At 43.4% G+C, this 18,164-nt stretch overlaps 1 protein-coding gene across 2 annotated transcripts in view; it reads right to left on the bottom strand.

The window, feature by feature from the left end:
• Nucleotides 1-18,164, bottom strand: part of LOC311110979 (arginyl-tRNA--protein transferase 1-like) — a 183,068-nt gene that overhangs the window by 87,950 nt on the left and 76,954 nt on the right. For both annotated transcript variants that reach the window (XM_084153638.1, XM_084153637.1), the window contains exon 8: nt 2,676-2,708. In XM_084153638.1, coding sequence (XP_084009764.1) covers nt 2,676-2,708 — 33 coding nt within the window. The remainder of the gene's footprint in view (nt 1-2,675; nt 2,709-18,164) is intronic.

The following is an 18,164-nucleotide window of genomic DNA, read 5'->3' as shown; positions in this document are numbered from 1 at the left end:
GATACCCTTCACCTTAGCCCCTGGGTAGCACAGGGCTTTTGCTCCAGGAACTGAGGTGTGCTTCACCATGGAGCTACCAATGATGATGGCTGGAGGAAGGTGAGTGGCCGTGGATGTCAGGCACTTCTGTGCCTCCTTGAGGACCGATGGGAGATTGGGGACGGAGGACCAACATCATCAATAGAAGCCCTCTGAGCAGGGGGGAGGGTGGAGCCTCAGACGCCCTCGAGGCCTGATGTGAGACTATCCTTCTCCTGACTTGGGCAGTGGGCACTAGAACCAGCTGTTTCTCTCAAGAATGCTCAACACATTACATCTGTACCAGTATCAGCCTCAACATACGCACACACATACGGTAGAGTAGCAGCCTGGCTGTCCCTTGGTCCATCCGGAACACAGGAGTGGATCAAGGCCTGGTGTTCAGCACAGTCACACCACATTACGCTCATCAACTCTCCCCTCATCCCTCCATGAGCAGCTAAATAAAACCCCTCCAAAAAGAAACAATACCCGCTGCCTGAGTCCATCCCCCAGTCCAGCTAGAAGGCTATTGTAGAGAAAGTACAAGGGACTAAGAGTGTGTAGGAGTGTGTGCGTGACGGACCACATGTGTGTTACTACATTTAACCCTGTTTGAATCTGTATTCATGTATGATGTTTCTAATAATAACTAGGTCAGGAGTATTTCTGTCTATCAAGCCCTTTTGTGGAGAAAAACTCATTCTGATTGGCTTGAAATTGTTGCATGTTGCATTTATATTTTTGTTCAGTATATAATAAAACAGGAGAGTTCACGCATTCAATTGTATTCAAGGTTAGCTACAACTGTACATAGAGATTAACATTATTCTAGCTACCCATTCCAGCAAAGACAGAGAAAGGGTTTTATGTTCTCCAAGTTGTGTGCAGTATTTAACCTTCATTTTACCTGAGATAATCACTTTCGCCATGGAGACCTTGGAATAATAATAATAATAATAATAATAATAATAATAATAATGTGCCTGACTCACACAACATTGCCTTCAGAAAGTATTCACACCCCTTTCCACATTTTGTTGTGTTAAAGGTGGGATTAAAATTGATTTAATGGTCATTTTTTGTCAACGATCTACACCAAATACTCTGTTAAAGTGGAGAAATTCTAACATTGGTAAAAAATTAAATAATAATAAACATGAAAAATAATATATCTTGTTACAAGTATTTAACCCTTTGAGTCAATACATGTTAGAATCCCCTTTGGCAGATATTACAGCTGTGAGTCTTTCTGGGTAAATCTAAGAGCTTTGCACACCTGGATTGTACAATATTTGCACATTCTTTTTCAAATTCTTCGAGCCCTGTCAAGTTGGCTGTTGATCATTGATAGACAGCCATTTTCAAGTCTTGACATATATTTTCAAGCTGATTTCAGACAAAACTGGAACTAGGCCACTCAGGAACATTCAATGTCGTCTTGGTAAGCAACTCCAGTGTATAATTTGGCCTTGGGATTTAGGTTATTGACCTGTTGGAAAGCACACAACCAGGTTTTCTGGAATTTTGACTGTGCTTAGCTTTATTTGGTTTATTTTTATCATTAAAAAACTCCCTAGCCCTTGCCGATGACAAGCATACCCATAACATGATGCAGCAACCACCATGCTTGAAAATATGAAGTGTGATACTCAGTGATGTGTTGGATTTGCCCCAAACATAACGCTTTATAATAAGGACATAAAGTTCATTTCTTTGCCAAATGTTTTTCAGTTTTACTGTACAGGCTTCCTTCTTTTCACCCTGTCATTTAGTTTAGTATTTTGGAGTAACTACAATGCTGATCCATCCTTTATTTTTCTCCTATCACAGCCATTAAACTTTTGACTGTTTTAAAGTCACCATTGGCCTCATGGTGAAATCCCTGCGCGGTTTTCTTCCTCTCCGGCAACTGAGTTAGAAAGGACGCCTGTATCTTTGTAGTGACTGGGTGTATTGATACACCATCCAAAGTGTAATTAATAACTTCACCATGCTCAAAGGGGATATTCAATGTCTGTATTTTATTTTTACCATGTACCAATAGGTGCCCATCTTTGCGAGGCATTGGAAAACATCCCTGGTCTTTGTGGTTGAATCTGTGGTTGAAATTCACTGCTCAATGGAGGGAACTTACAGATAATTGTACTGTATGTGTGGGGTACAGAGATGAGGTAGTCATTCAAAAATCATGTTAAATACTATTATTACACACTGAGTGAGTCCATGCAACTTATTATGTGACTTCTTAAGCACATTTGTACTCCTAAACCTATTTAGGCTTGGGGTTGAATACATACAGCATACATACATATTAATTTGTGATTTTAAAAAACATTATGGGGTATTGTGTGTAGGCCAGTGACACACAATCTCAATTTAACCCATTTTAAATTCAGGCTGTAACACAACAAAATGTGGAAAAAGTCAAAGGGTGTAAATACTTTCTGAAGGCCCAAACCGTACATTGCTAACTCAGATATTTTCTTTTCACATTGCCCATTCTAGCACGGTTCCAGCAACTATAGTGGATGCGTTACCAGGCCAGTCCAGTACAGCTCAGTTTGGCTCATTAGTGTGAATCAGGCATTCGAGTAATTGATACACTTTGGACATGTAGAAGTATGTAGAGTCAACAGAAGGGCAGGGGTACGTACCTCAAGTGGCGAGTCACAGAGAAATCTCCTGAACTGTAGCAGCCAGCGCCAAGAGAAAGGGAGAAAAGGAAACAGTTAGTTATGAGGGTCACTTATAAAGGCCATGAGTTTTAAATGAAAACCATACATTCCCCCAGTAACTGTCTCTTGTGCTTGTTAAGATGTAATATATCAAATGGAGAGTATATTCAGAATGTTTTCACAAGACGAAACATTTGTCATGAGGATCATACCAGTGGCGGTCGGTGCCGTTTAAGATTAGGGAGGACGATATATATATATATATATTTTTAACCATTGGTCATATTTCTATATTACAGCATTTTGGATGACTGTCATTCAAATTCCATTCACCCAGCTCAATGTAACATCAATAGGTTTAGGATACTACATGATACTCAAATATGCCTTATACCCATCATGAGGTTGCTACAACCTAGCCTACAAGTGAAAGTTTATAATGTAGGTCAAGAGACAAATTGGAGTAATCAAGGTGACACATTCAATACAGCCTTGCACACTTGCCTGCATCTAGCTGATCTAAAGTGTAATCATTAGTCCAAAACAAGAATTTCTATTGGACAAATTCAGGAAGGTCCATCCCAGTTTCGTTCCGTTTGCTTCCGTTTAAGAAACATTTTGCAACATAATTGGCGGAATGAATACACCTCTGATCACCTGCACACACAGTTCACTTTCATAGCAGCAACATTTAAACAGCATCACTTTGCTCGTTATATAACTCCATCTCGCATCTACGCAGTCTCCTCCTCTCACCTTTTCTCTTCGCTTGTGGACTTCAGTGCACAACACAACAGCTGTCTTTGACCAAGTGAAAAAACCTCTCCAAGCCAAACCTTCCTACCATAACCACTACACACGGCCTACATCATTGTCAACATCTTAGCTAAAGTCATAGTCAACACAGCTACTAGAACTAACACGTTAGTAAGCCCACAATCTAATCCAATCCAATCCATGTGTACAATCACGCAGTACAGTGTACAGCAAGCAGTTTAGCAGGCACACCGGCGGGCCCCGGTGGCAATAAATTAATAAAACCGTAAGCTTGCCTTGTCTTGGAATAGTTACAGTGTTGAATAGCCTAAGCCAGCTAGCTAACATAGGATGATCAATGGAAACAGGATGCACCTGAGCTCAATTTTGAGTCTCAAAGCAAAGTGTCTGAATACTTATGTAAATAAGTAAAACATATTTAATTTTTATACATTTGCAAAACATTTCTAAAAACCTGTTTTTCGCTTTGTCATTATGGGGTAGTGTGTAGATTGATGAGGAAATTAATTTAATCAATTTTAGAATAAGGCTGTAACATAAAATGTGGAAAAGTCAAGGGGTCTGAATACTTTCCTGAATGCACTGTATGTTTGCCATTCATACTGTGAATGGGCAAGAAAAGATTGAAGTGCCTTTTGAGGTATGGTAGTAGGTGCCAGGCGCACCAGTTTGAGTTTCAAGAACTACAACGCTGCTGGGTTTTTCACGCTCAATAGTTTCCCGTGTGTATCAAGAATGGTCCACTACCCAAAAGACATCCAGCCAACTTGACACAACTGTGGGAAGCATTGGAGTCAACAAGGGCTCGAAACCTTGTAGAGTCCATGCCCCGACGAATTGAGGCTGTTCTGAGGGCAAAAGGGGGTGCAACTCAATGTTTTGTACACTTAGTGTATATGCAGAGAGAGAGAGGGTGAGTAACTCTGCACAAACTTGAGACAAGTCACACTCCATCAGAGGTGGTTACACAAAATCAATAAAGATGAGTGGTAAAGCAATTTCGTACACTCCTCTATTGTAGCATAAGAACCAATCAATGAACACATAGCCCATCTTTGTGTTATTACTGTTACACACACTTTGTGGTCTGGTTGTGATGTATAAAAGTATCACAAACAGTGCTCCCTGTGGCGCTAAAAAAAAAACAACCCTGCATCAGGACAGAGGAGGGGAGTCTGTTAAGAATTAGAAAGTTAAAGAGCAGCAGCAAAATGGCACATGTTATCAAGCTGCTCCTAATCTCTCCTGCTGTGGTGTACTACTACATTACAAATTTGCTTATACATACTGCCATACACACGTTTATGGGAACACACACACACACACTTGCCAAAACCGCACATGGCAACACACTGTATAGACACAGGTCCAGTGTGGTCACTCCACGTGCCATTCAACCCCAGCACTGAATTGACCCCAATCTTGCCATTCCAGTAAAAGGGTTTTAGAGTTTAAACATTACTACACAGAAGAGTTTGAGAAAGTGCATTATTGCAGAAGGGGTGGCAAATGAAACACTTTCCTAAACTGTCCAAAAAAACAAATTAATGAGTTTATGAACATGACAACATCACCCATTAATAGAGGACTTAATTTATTTGCTTTGTGGCAGAGCTAACTCAAACATGGTTCATGACTATAAAAACATCTTATACTGGAACATGTAGGATATCGAATTACATAATTTGACATTTAAATGTGGGGGAAAGCATGAGAGAGCGAGCGAGAGAGAGCGCGAGAGAGAGATGTAGTAGGAACTGTGGCTATGAGGTCTGGTTTGGAAGAGCTGGCACTACGACCCTCCATCCCTCCCTCTCTCTCTCCTGCTACCATGCCAGGCACTCATAAGCAGGGGGCTGCTGGGTAATCTTAACCAGAGGGCTGAGCGTTCTTCCACTTATGTCTCCACTCAGTCACTCACCAGCCTGTGCTCATGGAGTCTGGCAGCCCTGACAGCAGGCATACACACAACAGACAACACACAAACAAACACCACACACAGATCTCAAAAGACACGCACACACCATATTTCTGCATGTAATGCTTGCAGACACAAACCAATGACATAGGAACAGAGACAGACACACACGTCTACAGCGTGCAGGCGTGTGATACAGATACTAAATGGCGCAGTCATTGGTACACCTTCTGTAACTTCCTCGTCCTCCTCACACATTGAGACCATCAATTCCTCCACAGCTCTCCCTCTCCTATAACAAACACTCATCTGTGTACCATTAGGAAGGCAAGAAGCAGTCTCAGACACACACAATATTTATCTCACAGACACACGTTCTCCCTCACACAAACAAACCAAAGTCACCGGTCTCGATTAAGTCTAATGGCCACTAAGCGCTCTTCTCCTCATTAGCGAGCTCAATCAATCACAGTGTGTTGGCCTCCTCATTTGTCAGCACTGTTGCATGGCACGACATGGCATGCGCTTTGGTGTAAAGAATCCCAGACTTCCCTTTCCTCCCTCACCAGACTACTATTTTTCATGGATCCTCATCCTCCTATCATTTGGTGATTTTAAATTAAAGACCACTTCATTCTACTTTAAGGAGGGGGGCAAAAACTGGGGAAAACTTGAATTTGTCTGGTTATTGAAGGCTGGTGAAAATGTACGCCTGGGTGAAAACAAACAAAGTGAGGTGATCTCTGACCTTAGAGGAAGTTATAGGGGCTCTGTATGGACCTAGAACTTCAATGGAGTTCTGCTAATAGAAAGTTATGCAACGTGACGCAGCATTTAATTAACCTTACGGAATTGATTGCATCTCAGATGCAACTAATCCCTCTTTGAAAAACATTTCAGAAAATGTGTAAAACGGAGGCCGTAAGCAATTTGGAGCAAGTCTTTCCCTTTCTTTTGATTAATGTACAGTGCCTTCAGAAAGTATTCCTACCCCTTGACATTGTGTTGTGTTACAGCCCACACACAATTCCCCATAATGACAAAAGACAAAACAATGTTTTTAGAAATGTTAGCAAATTTATTGAAAATGAAAGACAGAAACATCTAACTTACATAAGTATTCACACCCCTGAGTCAATGCATGTTATAACCACCTTTGGCAGCGATTACAGCTGTGAGTCTTTCTGGGTAAGTCTAAGAGCTTTGCACAACTGGATTGTATAATATTTGCACATTATTCCATACATTTTCAAGCCAATTTATGTCAAAACTAACTAGGCCACTCAGGAACATTCAATGTCGTCTTGGTAAGGAACCCCAGCGTATATTTGGCCTTGTGTTTTCGGTTAATGTCCTGCTGAAAGGTGAATTTCTTTCCCAGTGTCAGTTTGAAAGCAGACTGAATCAGGTTTCCCTCTAGGATTCTGCCTGTGCTTAGCTCAATTCCGTTTAATTTTAACACCCTAGTCTTTGCCGATGACAAGCATACCCATTACATGATGCAGCCACCACCATGCTTGAAAATATGAAGAGCAGTACTCAGTGATGTGTTGGATTTGCCCCAAACATAACACTGTATTCAGGACATGAAATCCATTTCATTTTTTGCAGTTTTACTTTAGTGCCTTATTGCAAACAGGATGCATGTTTTGTAACATTTTTATTCTAGACAGGCTTCCTTCTTTTCACTCTGTCATTTAGTTTACTATTGTGGGGTAATTACAATGTTGAGTCATGCTCTGTTTTCTTCTATAACAGCCATTAAACTAACAGTGTTAAAGTCACCATTGGCCTCATGGTGAAATCACTGAACGGTTTTCTTCCTCTCCGGCAACTGAGTTAGGAAGGACGACTGTATCTTTATAGCGACTGGATGTATAGATACACCATCCAAAGTGTAATTAATAACTTCACCATGCTCAAAGGGGATATTTTTTTTACCAATAGGTGCCCTTCTTTGTGAGGCATTGGAAAACCTCCCTGGTTTTTGTGGTTTAATCTGTGTTTCAAATTCACTGCTTGAGCGAGGGACCTTACAGATAATTGTATGTGTGGGGTACAGAGATAAGGTAGTCATTCAAACTCATGTTAAAACACTATTGCACACAGAGGGAATCCATGTAACTTATGTGACTTGTTAAGCAAATTTGTATAAAAAAAAATATCTAAAAACATAATTCCACTTTGATATGTGGTATTGTGTGTAGGCCAGTGACACTTTAAATTCAGGCAGTAACTCAAAATGTGGAAAAGGTCAAGGGGTGTGAATACTTTCTGTACGTCCTTTTTTACTCTGTTTTGCCTGTTCCACTGTGAACCACTTGGTCTGCCATCAGTAAGAGTAAATACTATTTGAACACGATTTGTTCAGTTGCAAATCGTAAATGTATGACTATAACTACTGTTCCCTGAAGGAGGGAAACGAGGTACAACATACTATGTGGAGTCGCACTCTCACGACTTCGGTTGAAGGATCTACAATCACACCTGACAAGTCCAATGAAATCCACGCCTAGCTGGAAGCCCCGCCTTCCCAGGTGATAAGCGTGAGGCTCAGATTAATTCCTTCAATTTAATGCAGCTCTTCACCCAGGCCAGGAATAGGCAGCGCGGGGCCAAACAGGTGTTGTACCTCGTTTCCCTCCTTCAGGGAACAGTAGTTATAGTCATAACGTTACGTTCCCTTGCCGTCAGCCAACTTCAGTACAACATACTATGGGGAAATATAATCACGCCCGAATGTGTGGCGACGCCCAACTCGTGTGTGGCGATGCCCAACTAGCTGCAGCACAAATATCTCCTACAGTCAACCATTTAAACAACGCCAAAGACCCTGCCTGACCCTTAGTGGATTGGGCGCGTACACTGCTAGGTAACCCTTGCCCCTTGTTATGTTCCCCAACAAGAAACCAAAAATTCTACCCAAACAGAAGGGGGAACTAACAGGGAGTCTAACAACAACTAAAATGAAACAGATGGGGTTGTAGGAGGGGTTTTGAAAGTTGACTAGCAACAACAACTGGGCCCTAAAAGACACCCAACATGAGCACCCAAAACAACAACAGGGAAGATCAGACAAAGGATTGATTATTAGAAATCAAAATAGGGAGAGCCAACTAAAAGGTGTTAACCCTCCACATTGCTCAAGGCAACTGGAGCACTGGGCCAGACGCTCTTAAATATCACCTGTGCCAGCATAGGTGAAACACCTTCTGACTAACAAGATGACAAGCCAGCACCGGTGTAAAACATACTGGCTAATGAGGTGAAACCAATCGGTGCGCCCAACGTGCTAACGTCCAACCTCGAAATATACAACCAAAGCCTGTAACACCTTCCCCCTTAAGACAACAAATATATTTTGTTGAACAAGTTCTTAAAACCAACAGAAAACAACTTTTTCCTCCGCTCCTGTGTGGCGATGATGTAATCCATTTTACAAAATGTTTCCACTATGGGGTAAGGGCCTGAAAAGCGAGCTTGCAACGGTGACCCCAGAACAAGCAACAAAACCAGGACTTGGTCACCCACGTTTAAAGTGTGGCTTTGGGCCTTTCGATCGTACCAAACTTTCATTTTCGTTTGCGCCTTCTGCAGATTCTCACTGGAAAACTCAGTCGCAGTACAATCTGTAACGATTTGTATTTAACGTGTCACCCTGCAACAACCTCTCTCTCAGCAAGCTCAAAGTATCTCTGACATGAAGTCCAAACACGAGCTCATTCGGACTAAAACACGAGAAATTCTTGAACAACCTCCCACAGTGCAGGAGGGATCCCTTCATCCCAGTCTTTCTCAAACTCAAAGCAGTATGCTCTCAACATAGACTTCAAAGTCTGATGAAATCTCTCCACAGCACCTTGAGACCCTGGGTGGTAGGCACTAGAAGGGCAATGGGTAACACCCAACTGCTGTAGCACTTGACATTCAAACCTTTGATTGCACTACCTGCGGGAGTCCAAACGTTGAAAATTATTTCACCAGTGCCTTAACACTTACTAGGAGACATGATTTCCTCAGCGAAACAGCCTCAGGGAAACAAGTGGCAGCACACATAATGGTTAAGAGAAACTGGTTACCATCCTTAGCTTTGGGCAAAGGACCAACACAATCCACCAAAACCCTGCTGAAAGGTTCATCAAGAGCAGGAATTGGCTGCAAAGGTGCAACCGGTAGAGCTTGATTCGGTTTACCCGCAAATGCAACAGGATTTACAATAAGCCACAACATCCCGTTTCAGACCAGGCCAGAAGAAGTTATGCAAGATACGGTCATATGTCTTGTTGACCCCAAGATGGCCTGCCATACTGCCATCATGAGCCAACCTCCATATCTCTTGTTGTTGTGTCAATTCCTGACTACAAGCTATACCGAGCACTCAGGCCTGAATCCATCCAGGGTGCTCAAAGCACTCCCAACCTGCAGGGGGCAACCATGCAACCGGAGCTGTTGAAACCAACCACCAGGAAGTGCTCTGGGGACCATATTATCCTGCGCACCCACAAGCAGTGCATGTGCATGGCATCGAAATGTTTGGTAAAAGCTTACTTGGCTCTCACTCATTCCTGAGAAGAGATACCAATGACCACAGCTCCTGATCATCCAAAGACGCAACTGGTAGGACAGAATGTGTTGTGAATTCATGCTTCTATATGCCCTTTGGTTTGGTTGTAACATACAATGCAATTATTAATTAAATTAAATAGTGAAGACTTCATTATGTGAAAGTAGAACTTGACAGTAACCTTACTATAATCATGTGTATTGTTAAATGTTTAATTAGGATATTGATATTTAATTATTAACTTGCAATGATCCTATGTTAATCTAAATGATGAAATGATTGTTTGGTTAGGTTTGAGGATTCAGTAACATTAGTTTATGCTTATTTTTGAGAAATTGGAATTGAGAGTTATTTGTAACTAATCCATGGGGTTTTGTTTGTGTGTTTTGAAGGTTATCAACCTATTCTGTTCCATCTTTATGACAATAAAGAATCATAAAGTGAACAGTTTTGAGTTATCCTTTGCGTTCATCAAGGATAAAGCCGTTTTCAAGTTTGGGCAGAGCTGTGGTCAGCCAGAAATCACGCAGAACTTGACAGTTGATAACCAGCGTGGCAGTGAGGACGAGGATCAAAGGGCTGAAGTCAAGCTGTCGACGCAAAGGGAGAATTGCCTGTAAAACTCTACACCATGGCCAAGGAAACTTTTGGGAAAACAGTCAAGCAACTGAAGCAAGAGCGGACCTTAGCCAAATCTGCTTTCACCAGACAAGCAAACTACCTGAGTAAAGCTGCAGCTGGTATGATTAAGCATGAACTACAAGAGGAGTTCAGCAAGCTCAGTTCCCTGGCTAGAAGAGTCGGTGATTCAAATGATGACTACGCGGTTGGCCTACTGGCTGAAGCGGGAACTAAGGGAGATGAAGAGGTCAAGCTCGACAAGGACCAGCAGGCTGATCTTGAAAGGACGATTGAAGAGTGCGACATGAAATTGGAGGAAATCCGAGAGGCAGTCCAATTCAACCTCTGGCCAAGATACGGTAAAGAGGAGGTAGACTTTGCAATCCAAGAAGCGGAGAAAGCCTGTGACAGAGCCAAAGAGACCCCCGTCACTGCTATTAACAGGGACGGCTATGAACTACAGCTGGAAAGAGCGAGGAAGCTAATCCATGATGCAAGTGAAAGCCTGAAAGACTGGGAAAAATGGGTCCCACACGATGAGACTGCAGATCTGAAGGGCAGAGTAAAAGATCTGAGAATATTCGGCAGTAACCTCGAGGCCAAAAGAACAGAATTCCTCATCGCACAGAGAATTGCAGAAGAGGACAGAAGACCGACAGAGCTTCAACCAAGAGCAGTCCCACAACCAGTGGTGAGAATAAAACCGACCAGTCTACCTAAATTCACTGGGCTTAGGAGGAATTTCCACAGATGGAGGAAAGACTGGGAGAGCCTGCAAAAGCAGGGAGAGCCGACTGGTTCAGTGGAGGTGAAGAAGTTTCAACTTCTTGACAGTGTGGACGAGAGAATATGTAGAGACCTGCGCCTGTCATCATATAACAGTGCTGAAGACATGTTTAGAGTACTCCAAAACCGGTATGGAAACAAGCCAACAATCGCTTTGGAGATAATTGAGGACCTGGAGAGGGTCCCTCCTTTAAAGTCACACCAACCAAGGAAGGTTATTGACCTGATTCAAGCTGTGGAAAAAGCCCTGAATGACCTCACGGAGCTCGAAAGCAGTGGAGCCATAAAGAATCCCCTTGTCATCAGATCCATAGAGAGCAAGCTGCCGGATAACATGAAGAGGGACTGGCTGACATTCATGGTCAACCCAAGAAATGGAGTCACACCTGACAATCACTTCGACAGCCTTCTAAGATTTTTAAAGACACAAGAGGACATACTGGAGAAACTAGACCAGTTGGGTGTAAGTGAAAAACCTGAAAAGAAAGCTACGTACCCGGAGAAGCGGTATGCTTCCACAAGGTCCACGAGAAAGGGAGGATGCGTTGTGTGTGGAGATGAAAAGCACCGTGAGAAGATTTTCTTTTGTAAGCAGTTCAAAGAACTAAAGCCTAATGAGAAGCTGAATGCTGTCGAAAGACTGGGAGCATGCAGAAGATGCCTCAGATGTCATGGAGAGGATGAGGAATGTACGGACACTTACCTTTGCAGAAACAGAGACTGCAAAAGAGGAAGCTCCTCGGATCACCATTTCTTTCTCTGCCTTAAAGGAGGGGCTAAGAGGAAAGAATACGTGAAAGTGGAAAAACCCAGCACCAGGAGGCAAACATTCACAGAGGAGCAAGAGAGATTAATATGTGAGCTCACCCCGAACATGGCAGAAAAATTCAGGAATGCTTTCACCAACATGGCAAAATCACACTGCACTGGAGGAAGCCTTCCTGGGGTAATGGACTCAAGCACACGTGAATTACCAGTTATTCTTATGCTTCTCGAAGTAACTACTAACGCAGGGCAGAAAATTGGAACTCTCATTGACTTAGCATCAGACACCAACTACATCACTCACACAGCCGCCAGGAGACTGAAGCTTCGAAGTGAAAGGATCACACTAGTCGTCCATGGAGTTGGAGGCATGGCCATGAAGGTGAAGACCAAAAGATACTTACTCAAGGTGAGAGTCAAGACCCCAAGAGGCACGGAGAAAGCTCATGAGCTGATCTGTTATGGGTTGGATGAGATTGCAAAAGTTCACAGAGCAATCAAAGCACAACACCTCAAGGAGTTCTTCCCCGATACCAACCTGGAAGACCTTCACAGACCAGAACATGTTGAGCTTCTCATAAGCCACCGGGAAGGAAGACTTGCTCCACAGAGAGTAAAGGTAGTAGGAGATCTTGTCCTGTGGGAGAGCCCTTTAGGAAAGACCGTTGGAGGAGCACATCCAGACCTCTGTGAAGTAGTGGACATGGCCCTGCACAATTCTGAAACTCATTTTGCACGATCTATGAGAATCACAGCAGTAAAGTATCAAGAAATTGCTGAGATGCAAGAATCTAGAGCTGAAACTAAAACCACTGTTATTGGCAAAGAGTTCTTGGACTGGTGGAAGTGGGACAGCATTGGGGCGGCCTGTGAACCCATGTGTGGAGGATGTCGTTGTGGTAACTGTCAACCAGGAGGCAAAGACATGACTCTTAGTGAAGAAAGAGAGCTTGAGATAATCAGGCAAGGTCTCAGTTACGTGGAGTCAGATGTGTATAGTCAGGAGCCTCACTGGGACACAAGATACCCTTGGATTGAAGATCCAAGTTCCCTGCCCAACAACAGAAGCGCAGTGGAAGCCACATTTCTGGGGACGGAGAAACAACTCAAGAGAGAACCAGATTGGCGTGCAGCGTACACAACTCAAGTTCATGAGATGGTGGAAAGGAAGGCAGCAAAGAAACTCACTAGAAAGACCATTGCCGACTGGAAAGGTCCAGTATGGTACGTCAGTCACTTGATAGCACCAAACCCACACTCTGTAACTACACCTGTCCGACTGGTATGGAACAGCAGCCAGAGGTTTAGAGGAAGCAGCATGAATGACCTTCTTCTGAAAGGGCCTGATGTACTTAATCCTATTCGAGCGGTACTGCTAAGGTTCAGGAGAGGAATCCATGCTGCTCTCGGCGACATCAAAAAGATGTACAATTCTGTGTGGCTCGAAGACCTGGAGATGCACCTCCATAGATTCCTCTGGAGAGACGGTGATGATGGGGACATTGAGGAATATGCCATCACCAGGGTCAACATGGGCGATCGACCAGCAGGGTGTATCGCACAACTAGCCATGAGAGAAACAGCGAAGTTGCCCATGTTCACACATCTGAAAGAGGAACGGAGGGTCCTTGAAGAGGATTCCTACGTAGATGACATCCTGACATCCCATAATGACCTGGAAAAGCTAGACGGAACCACCAAAAAGGTCGAAGAAATCCTAAAGGCAGGTGGATTCTTCCTCAAGCCGTGGGTCCGATCAGGCCAAAGTGGGAGGCAAACATCTACATCAGAACATCCAACATCGTCAGATGAAGTCTTCATCCTCCCCAACCAAGTGAGAGAAGGAGACAACAGAGCCCTTGGAGTTGGTTATTTAGTCGAATCAGACAAACTGTACCTCATGACCTCGATAAACTTCTCAAAGAGACAAAAGAAGATGAGGATCAGTCAAGATCTCGTTGGAGAGGAAGTGAGAATGAAAACTCCAAACCCACTGACCAGAAGGCAACTGCTTAGCCAAGTAGCTAGTTTGTATGACCCAATAGGCCTTGCAACACCTGCCAAACAGAAAGGAGCCATTTTAGTCAGAAAAGCATTCCAAGAAACTGGAGGCAAAACTCTAACAAGAGACACATGGGACACACCTCTGTCTGAGAAACTTAGAGGAGAAGCAATCCACCTGTTTGAGGAATACACACGCCTCAACCAAATTACCTTCCATAGAAGCCTGACTCCAGTCAAAAGGATTGGGGAACCCTGGGGAATAACATTCTCAGATGGGAGCGACCAGAGTTATGGAGCAGTGGCATACTTCAGGTGGGAGACCGAGCAAGGCATCCTGGTCCGACTTGTTGAGTCCAAAGCCAAGCTTACACCACTTGACCAAAAGGGAGAACCAGTGAAGGCTGAAGTCTGTGGTGCTGTGTTCGCTGCAAGACTCAGGAAATACATTGAAAAGCACGGTCGGATGCAAGTAGGACGTTGGATCCATCTGTTAGATAGTCAAACTGTGCTGGGTGCAATCCAAAGGGACAGTTATGGGTACCAGACCTTTTTTGCAAACAGAGTGGGAGAGATCCAGAAGTCCACATCAGTTGAGGACTGGAGATGGATTCCAGGTGAGCAAAACATTGCTGACCTCGTGACAAGAGGAGCAACCCCAGAGGACCTCAAAGAGAACTCTGTGTGGCAGAACGGCCCAGAGTTTCTGAAACGACCTGTAGAGGATTGGCCGACAAAGTCAGCCAAAGAAGTCGCTGCAGATGCTAAAGAAGGCATAAACAAGCTCCAAAGGAAATGTTTTACAGCAGCACTGACCCGAGCGCAGGTGGGGAAAAAGATCCAACATGCTCCACGTATACCAATATCTCCAACCTCTGACAAAGGTAAAGACCTGCAAAGCAGCCCTAATGGAAGAGGGCACCAAATCCAAGTCCAAAGACCACCTTCTGGTTATTCAGTGGGGAATATCCTTAACATCAGCAAGTTCAGCAGTTTAACCAGGTTGACAAGAGTCATTGCCTGGGTGTGGAGAGCTGCCACAAGGTGGAAAGAAATGCTAGCCAAGACCACCACCACAAGCAAGCCAAAGAAAAAGGAAATTCCTTCAGCTCTTGAGATCAAGTCCAGAATCAAGAAAGCTACACTTACCATCATGGAGTGTGAAGATGCACTCAGGGATCTCTTCCTTGCAGCCCAAAAGGATGTAACCTGGCCAGACACCACACTCAGCAGGCTTGCTGTGGTCAAAGAGGAAAACACTGGACTCTTGCTCTGTGGAGGAAGATTCCAAATCTTTAATGAAGAAAAAACTGCAGTACCAATCTTGCCCTGCACGTCATGGGTATCCTCCCTTCTAGCTCAAGAAGCCCACAAGACAAATCATGAAGACATCGCAGGCACACTCCTCCGGATGAGAAGGAAAGCGTGGGTGGTAAGAGGCCGGAAACTAGCTCAAAAGATCGTTGATAACTGTGTGACATGCAGGAAACTTAAGGCCCGGAGATGCCAACAGATCATGAGTGACCTTCCATCGGAGAGAATAACACCAGCCAATCCCTTTGAGTACACCACAGTGGACTTATTTGGACCTTATGAAGTGAAGGATGAGGTGAGAAAGAAGGTGAAACTTAAGGTGTGGGGAATTGTCTTTTGCTGCATGGTGTCAAGATAGTTGTCTTGCTTCCAGTTGAAGAGCAGCAGCAACAGGATCAAAAACAGAGTAACTGAATCCAACACATCACAGTTCTGTGTGACCTCCTTGGGTTGAAGAACCAGGAGGTCAAGTGGGAGGTGTTGTGTCAATTCCTGACTACAAGCTATACCGAGCACTCAGGCCTGAATCCATCCAGGGTGCTCAAAGCACTCCCAACCTGCAGGGGGCAACCATGCAACCGGAGCTGTTGAAACCAACCACCAGGAAGTGCTCTGGGGACCATATTATCCTGCGCACCCACAAGCAGTGCATGTGCATGGCATCGAAATGTTTGGTAAAAGCTTACTTGGCTCTCACTCATTCCTGAGAAGAGATACCAATGACCACAGCTCCTGATCATCCAAAGACGCAACTGGTAGGACAGAATGTGTTGTGAATTCATGCTTCTATATGCCCTTTGGTTTGGTTGTAACATACAATGCAATTATTAATTAAATTAAATAGTGAAGACTTCATTATGTGAAAGTAGAACTTGACAGTAACCTTACTATAATCATGTGTATTGTTAAATGTTTAATTAGGATATTGATATTTAATTATTAACTTGCAATGATCCTATGTTAATCTAAATGATGAAATGATTGTTTGGTTAGGTTTGAGGATTCAGTAACATTAGTTTATGCTTATTTTTGAGAAATTGGAATTGAGAGTTATTTGTAACTAATCCATGGGGTTTTGTTTGTGTGTTTTGAAGGTTATCAACCTATTCTGTTCCATCTTTATGACAATAAAGAATCATAAAGTGAACAGTTTTGAGTTATCCTTTGCGTTCATCAAGGATAAAGCCGTTTTCAAGTTTGGGCAGAGCTGTGGTCAGCCAGAAATCACGCAGAACTTGACACTTGTCGAAGTGTAACTGGAATGGCAATTTGAGATAGACTGGGCCAATCGGAATGAGTGGCAAGAAATAAGTTAGTCTTAAATATTTCAAAAACTAAAAGCATTGTATTTGGGACAAATCATTCCCTAAACCCTAAACCTCAACTAAATATTGTAATGAATAATGTGGAAATTGAGCAAACTGCTTGGAGTAACCCTGGATTGTAAACTGTCATGGTCAAAACATGTTGATGCAACAGTAGCTAAGATGGGGAGAAGTCTGTCCATAATAAAGCGCTGCTCGGCCTTCTTAACAACACTATCAACAAGGCAGGTCCTACAGGCCCTAGTTGTCGCACCTGGACTACTTTCCAGTCACGTGGTCAAGTGTCACAAAGAAGGACTTATGAAAATTACAATTGGCTCAGAACAGGGCAGCACGGCTGGCCCTTAAATGTACACGGAGAGCTAACATGAATAATTGCATGTCAATCTTTCATAGCTCAAAGTAGAGGAGATATTGACTTCATGACTACTTGTTTTTGTAAGGAGTATTGACATGCGGAATGCACCGAGCTGTCTGTTTAAATTACTACCACACAGCTCGGACACCCGTGCATACCCCACAAGACATGCCACCAGAGGTCCCTTCACAATCCAAGTCCAGAACAAACTATGGGAGGCGCAGAGTACTACAGTACAGAGCCATAGCTTCATGGAACTCTACTCCACATCAGGTAACTGATGTGGAGTAGGAAAAGGATATTTTAAAAAACAGATAAAAATACACCTTATGGAACAGCGGGGACTGTGAAGAGAGACACATGCACAGACACATACACTTGCTAACACATGCACTCTACACACATATACACATGGATTTTGTATTGTAGATATGTGGTAGTAGAGTGGTGGCCTGAGGGTACACAATGTATTGTGAAGAGTGTTATGAAATGTAATGTAATATTTTTGATTGTATATAACTGCCTTAATGTAGCTGGACCCCAAGAAGAATAGCTGCTGCCCTGGCAGCAGCTAATGGGGATCCTTAATAAATACAAATCGTCTTGTAGTTCTCTTGCAACTTCTGGGCATTTCCTCATCAGAACACCATCGCTGTCAAAGTAACCAACACGAAATTCATCAAACTCCTCCTCTGGACGTATCTCATCAAAAACAGGGGAGAGGGAAAAATCTTTACTCTGTTTAGCAATCAGCTGCTTCCTAGATATCAAAGTGTCAACTGTAGGGAACCTCTCTTCCTTCAGTGGTCCTACAAACTCACTCACTTTTGGGGTTTTCAAAGGAGCGGTCAACTCAGGAGGTTTACCGAAATCAGGATTACACAAACGTCTCAGACAGCTCGACCATGGTGGGATCGCTGACATCCTCCTCAACACTAGACTTGCTCCCGGCGACTTTCTAACACACAACACGTGTAACGACACGTTGGGAACACTCTAGGGTACTTTTCTGATAACCCATCAGGTCCCTCCACTCCCA

Source organism: Coregonus lavaretus, assembly GCF_964263955.1.
Source record: "Coregonus lavaretus genome assembly, chromosome: 36".
NCBI lineage: Eukaryota > Metazoa > Chordata > Actinopteri > Salmoniformes > Salmonidae > Coregonus > Coregonus lavaretus.
The sequence above is the reverse complement of the archived record's forward strand: the minus strand, read 5'-3'. Positions and strand labels throughout refer to the sequence as shown.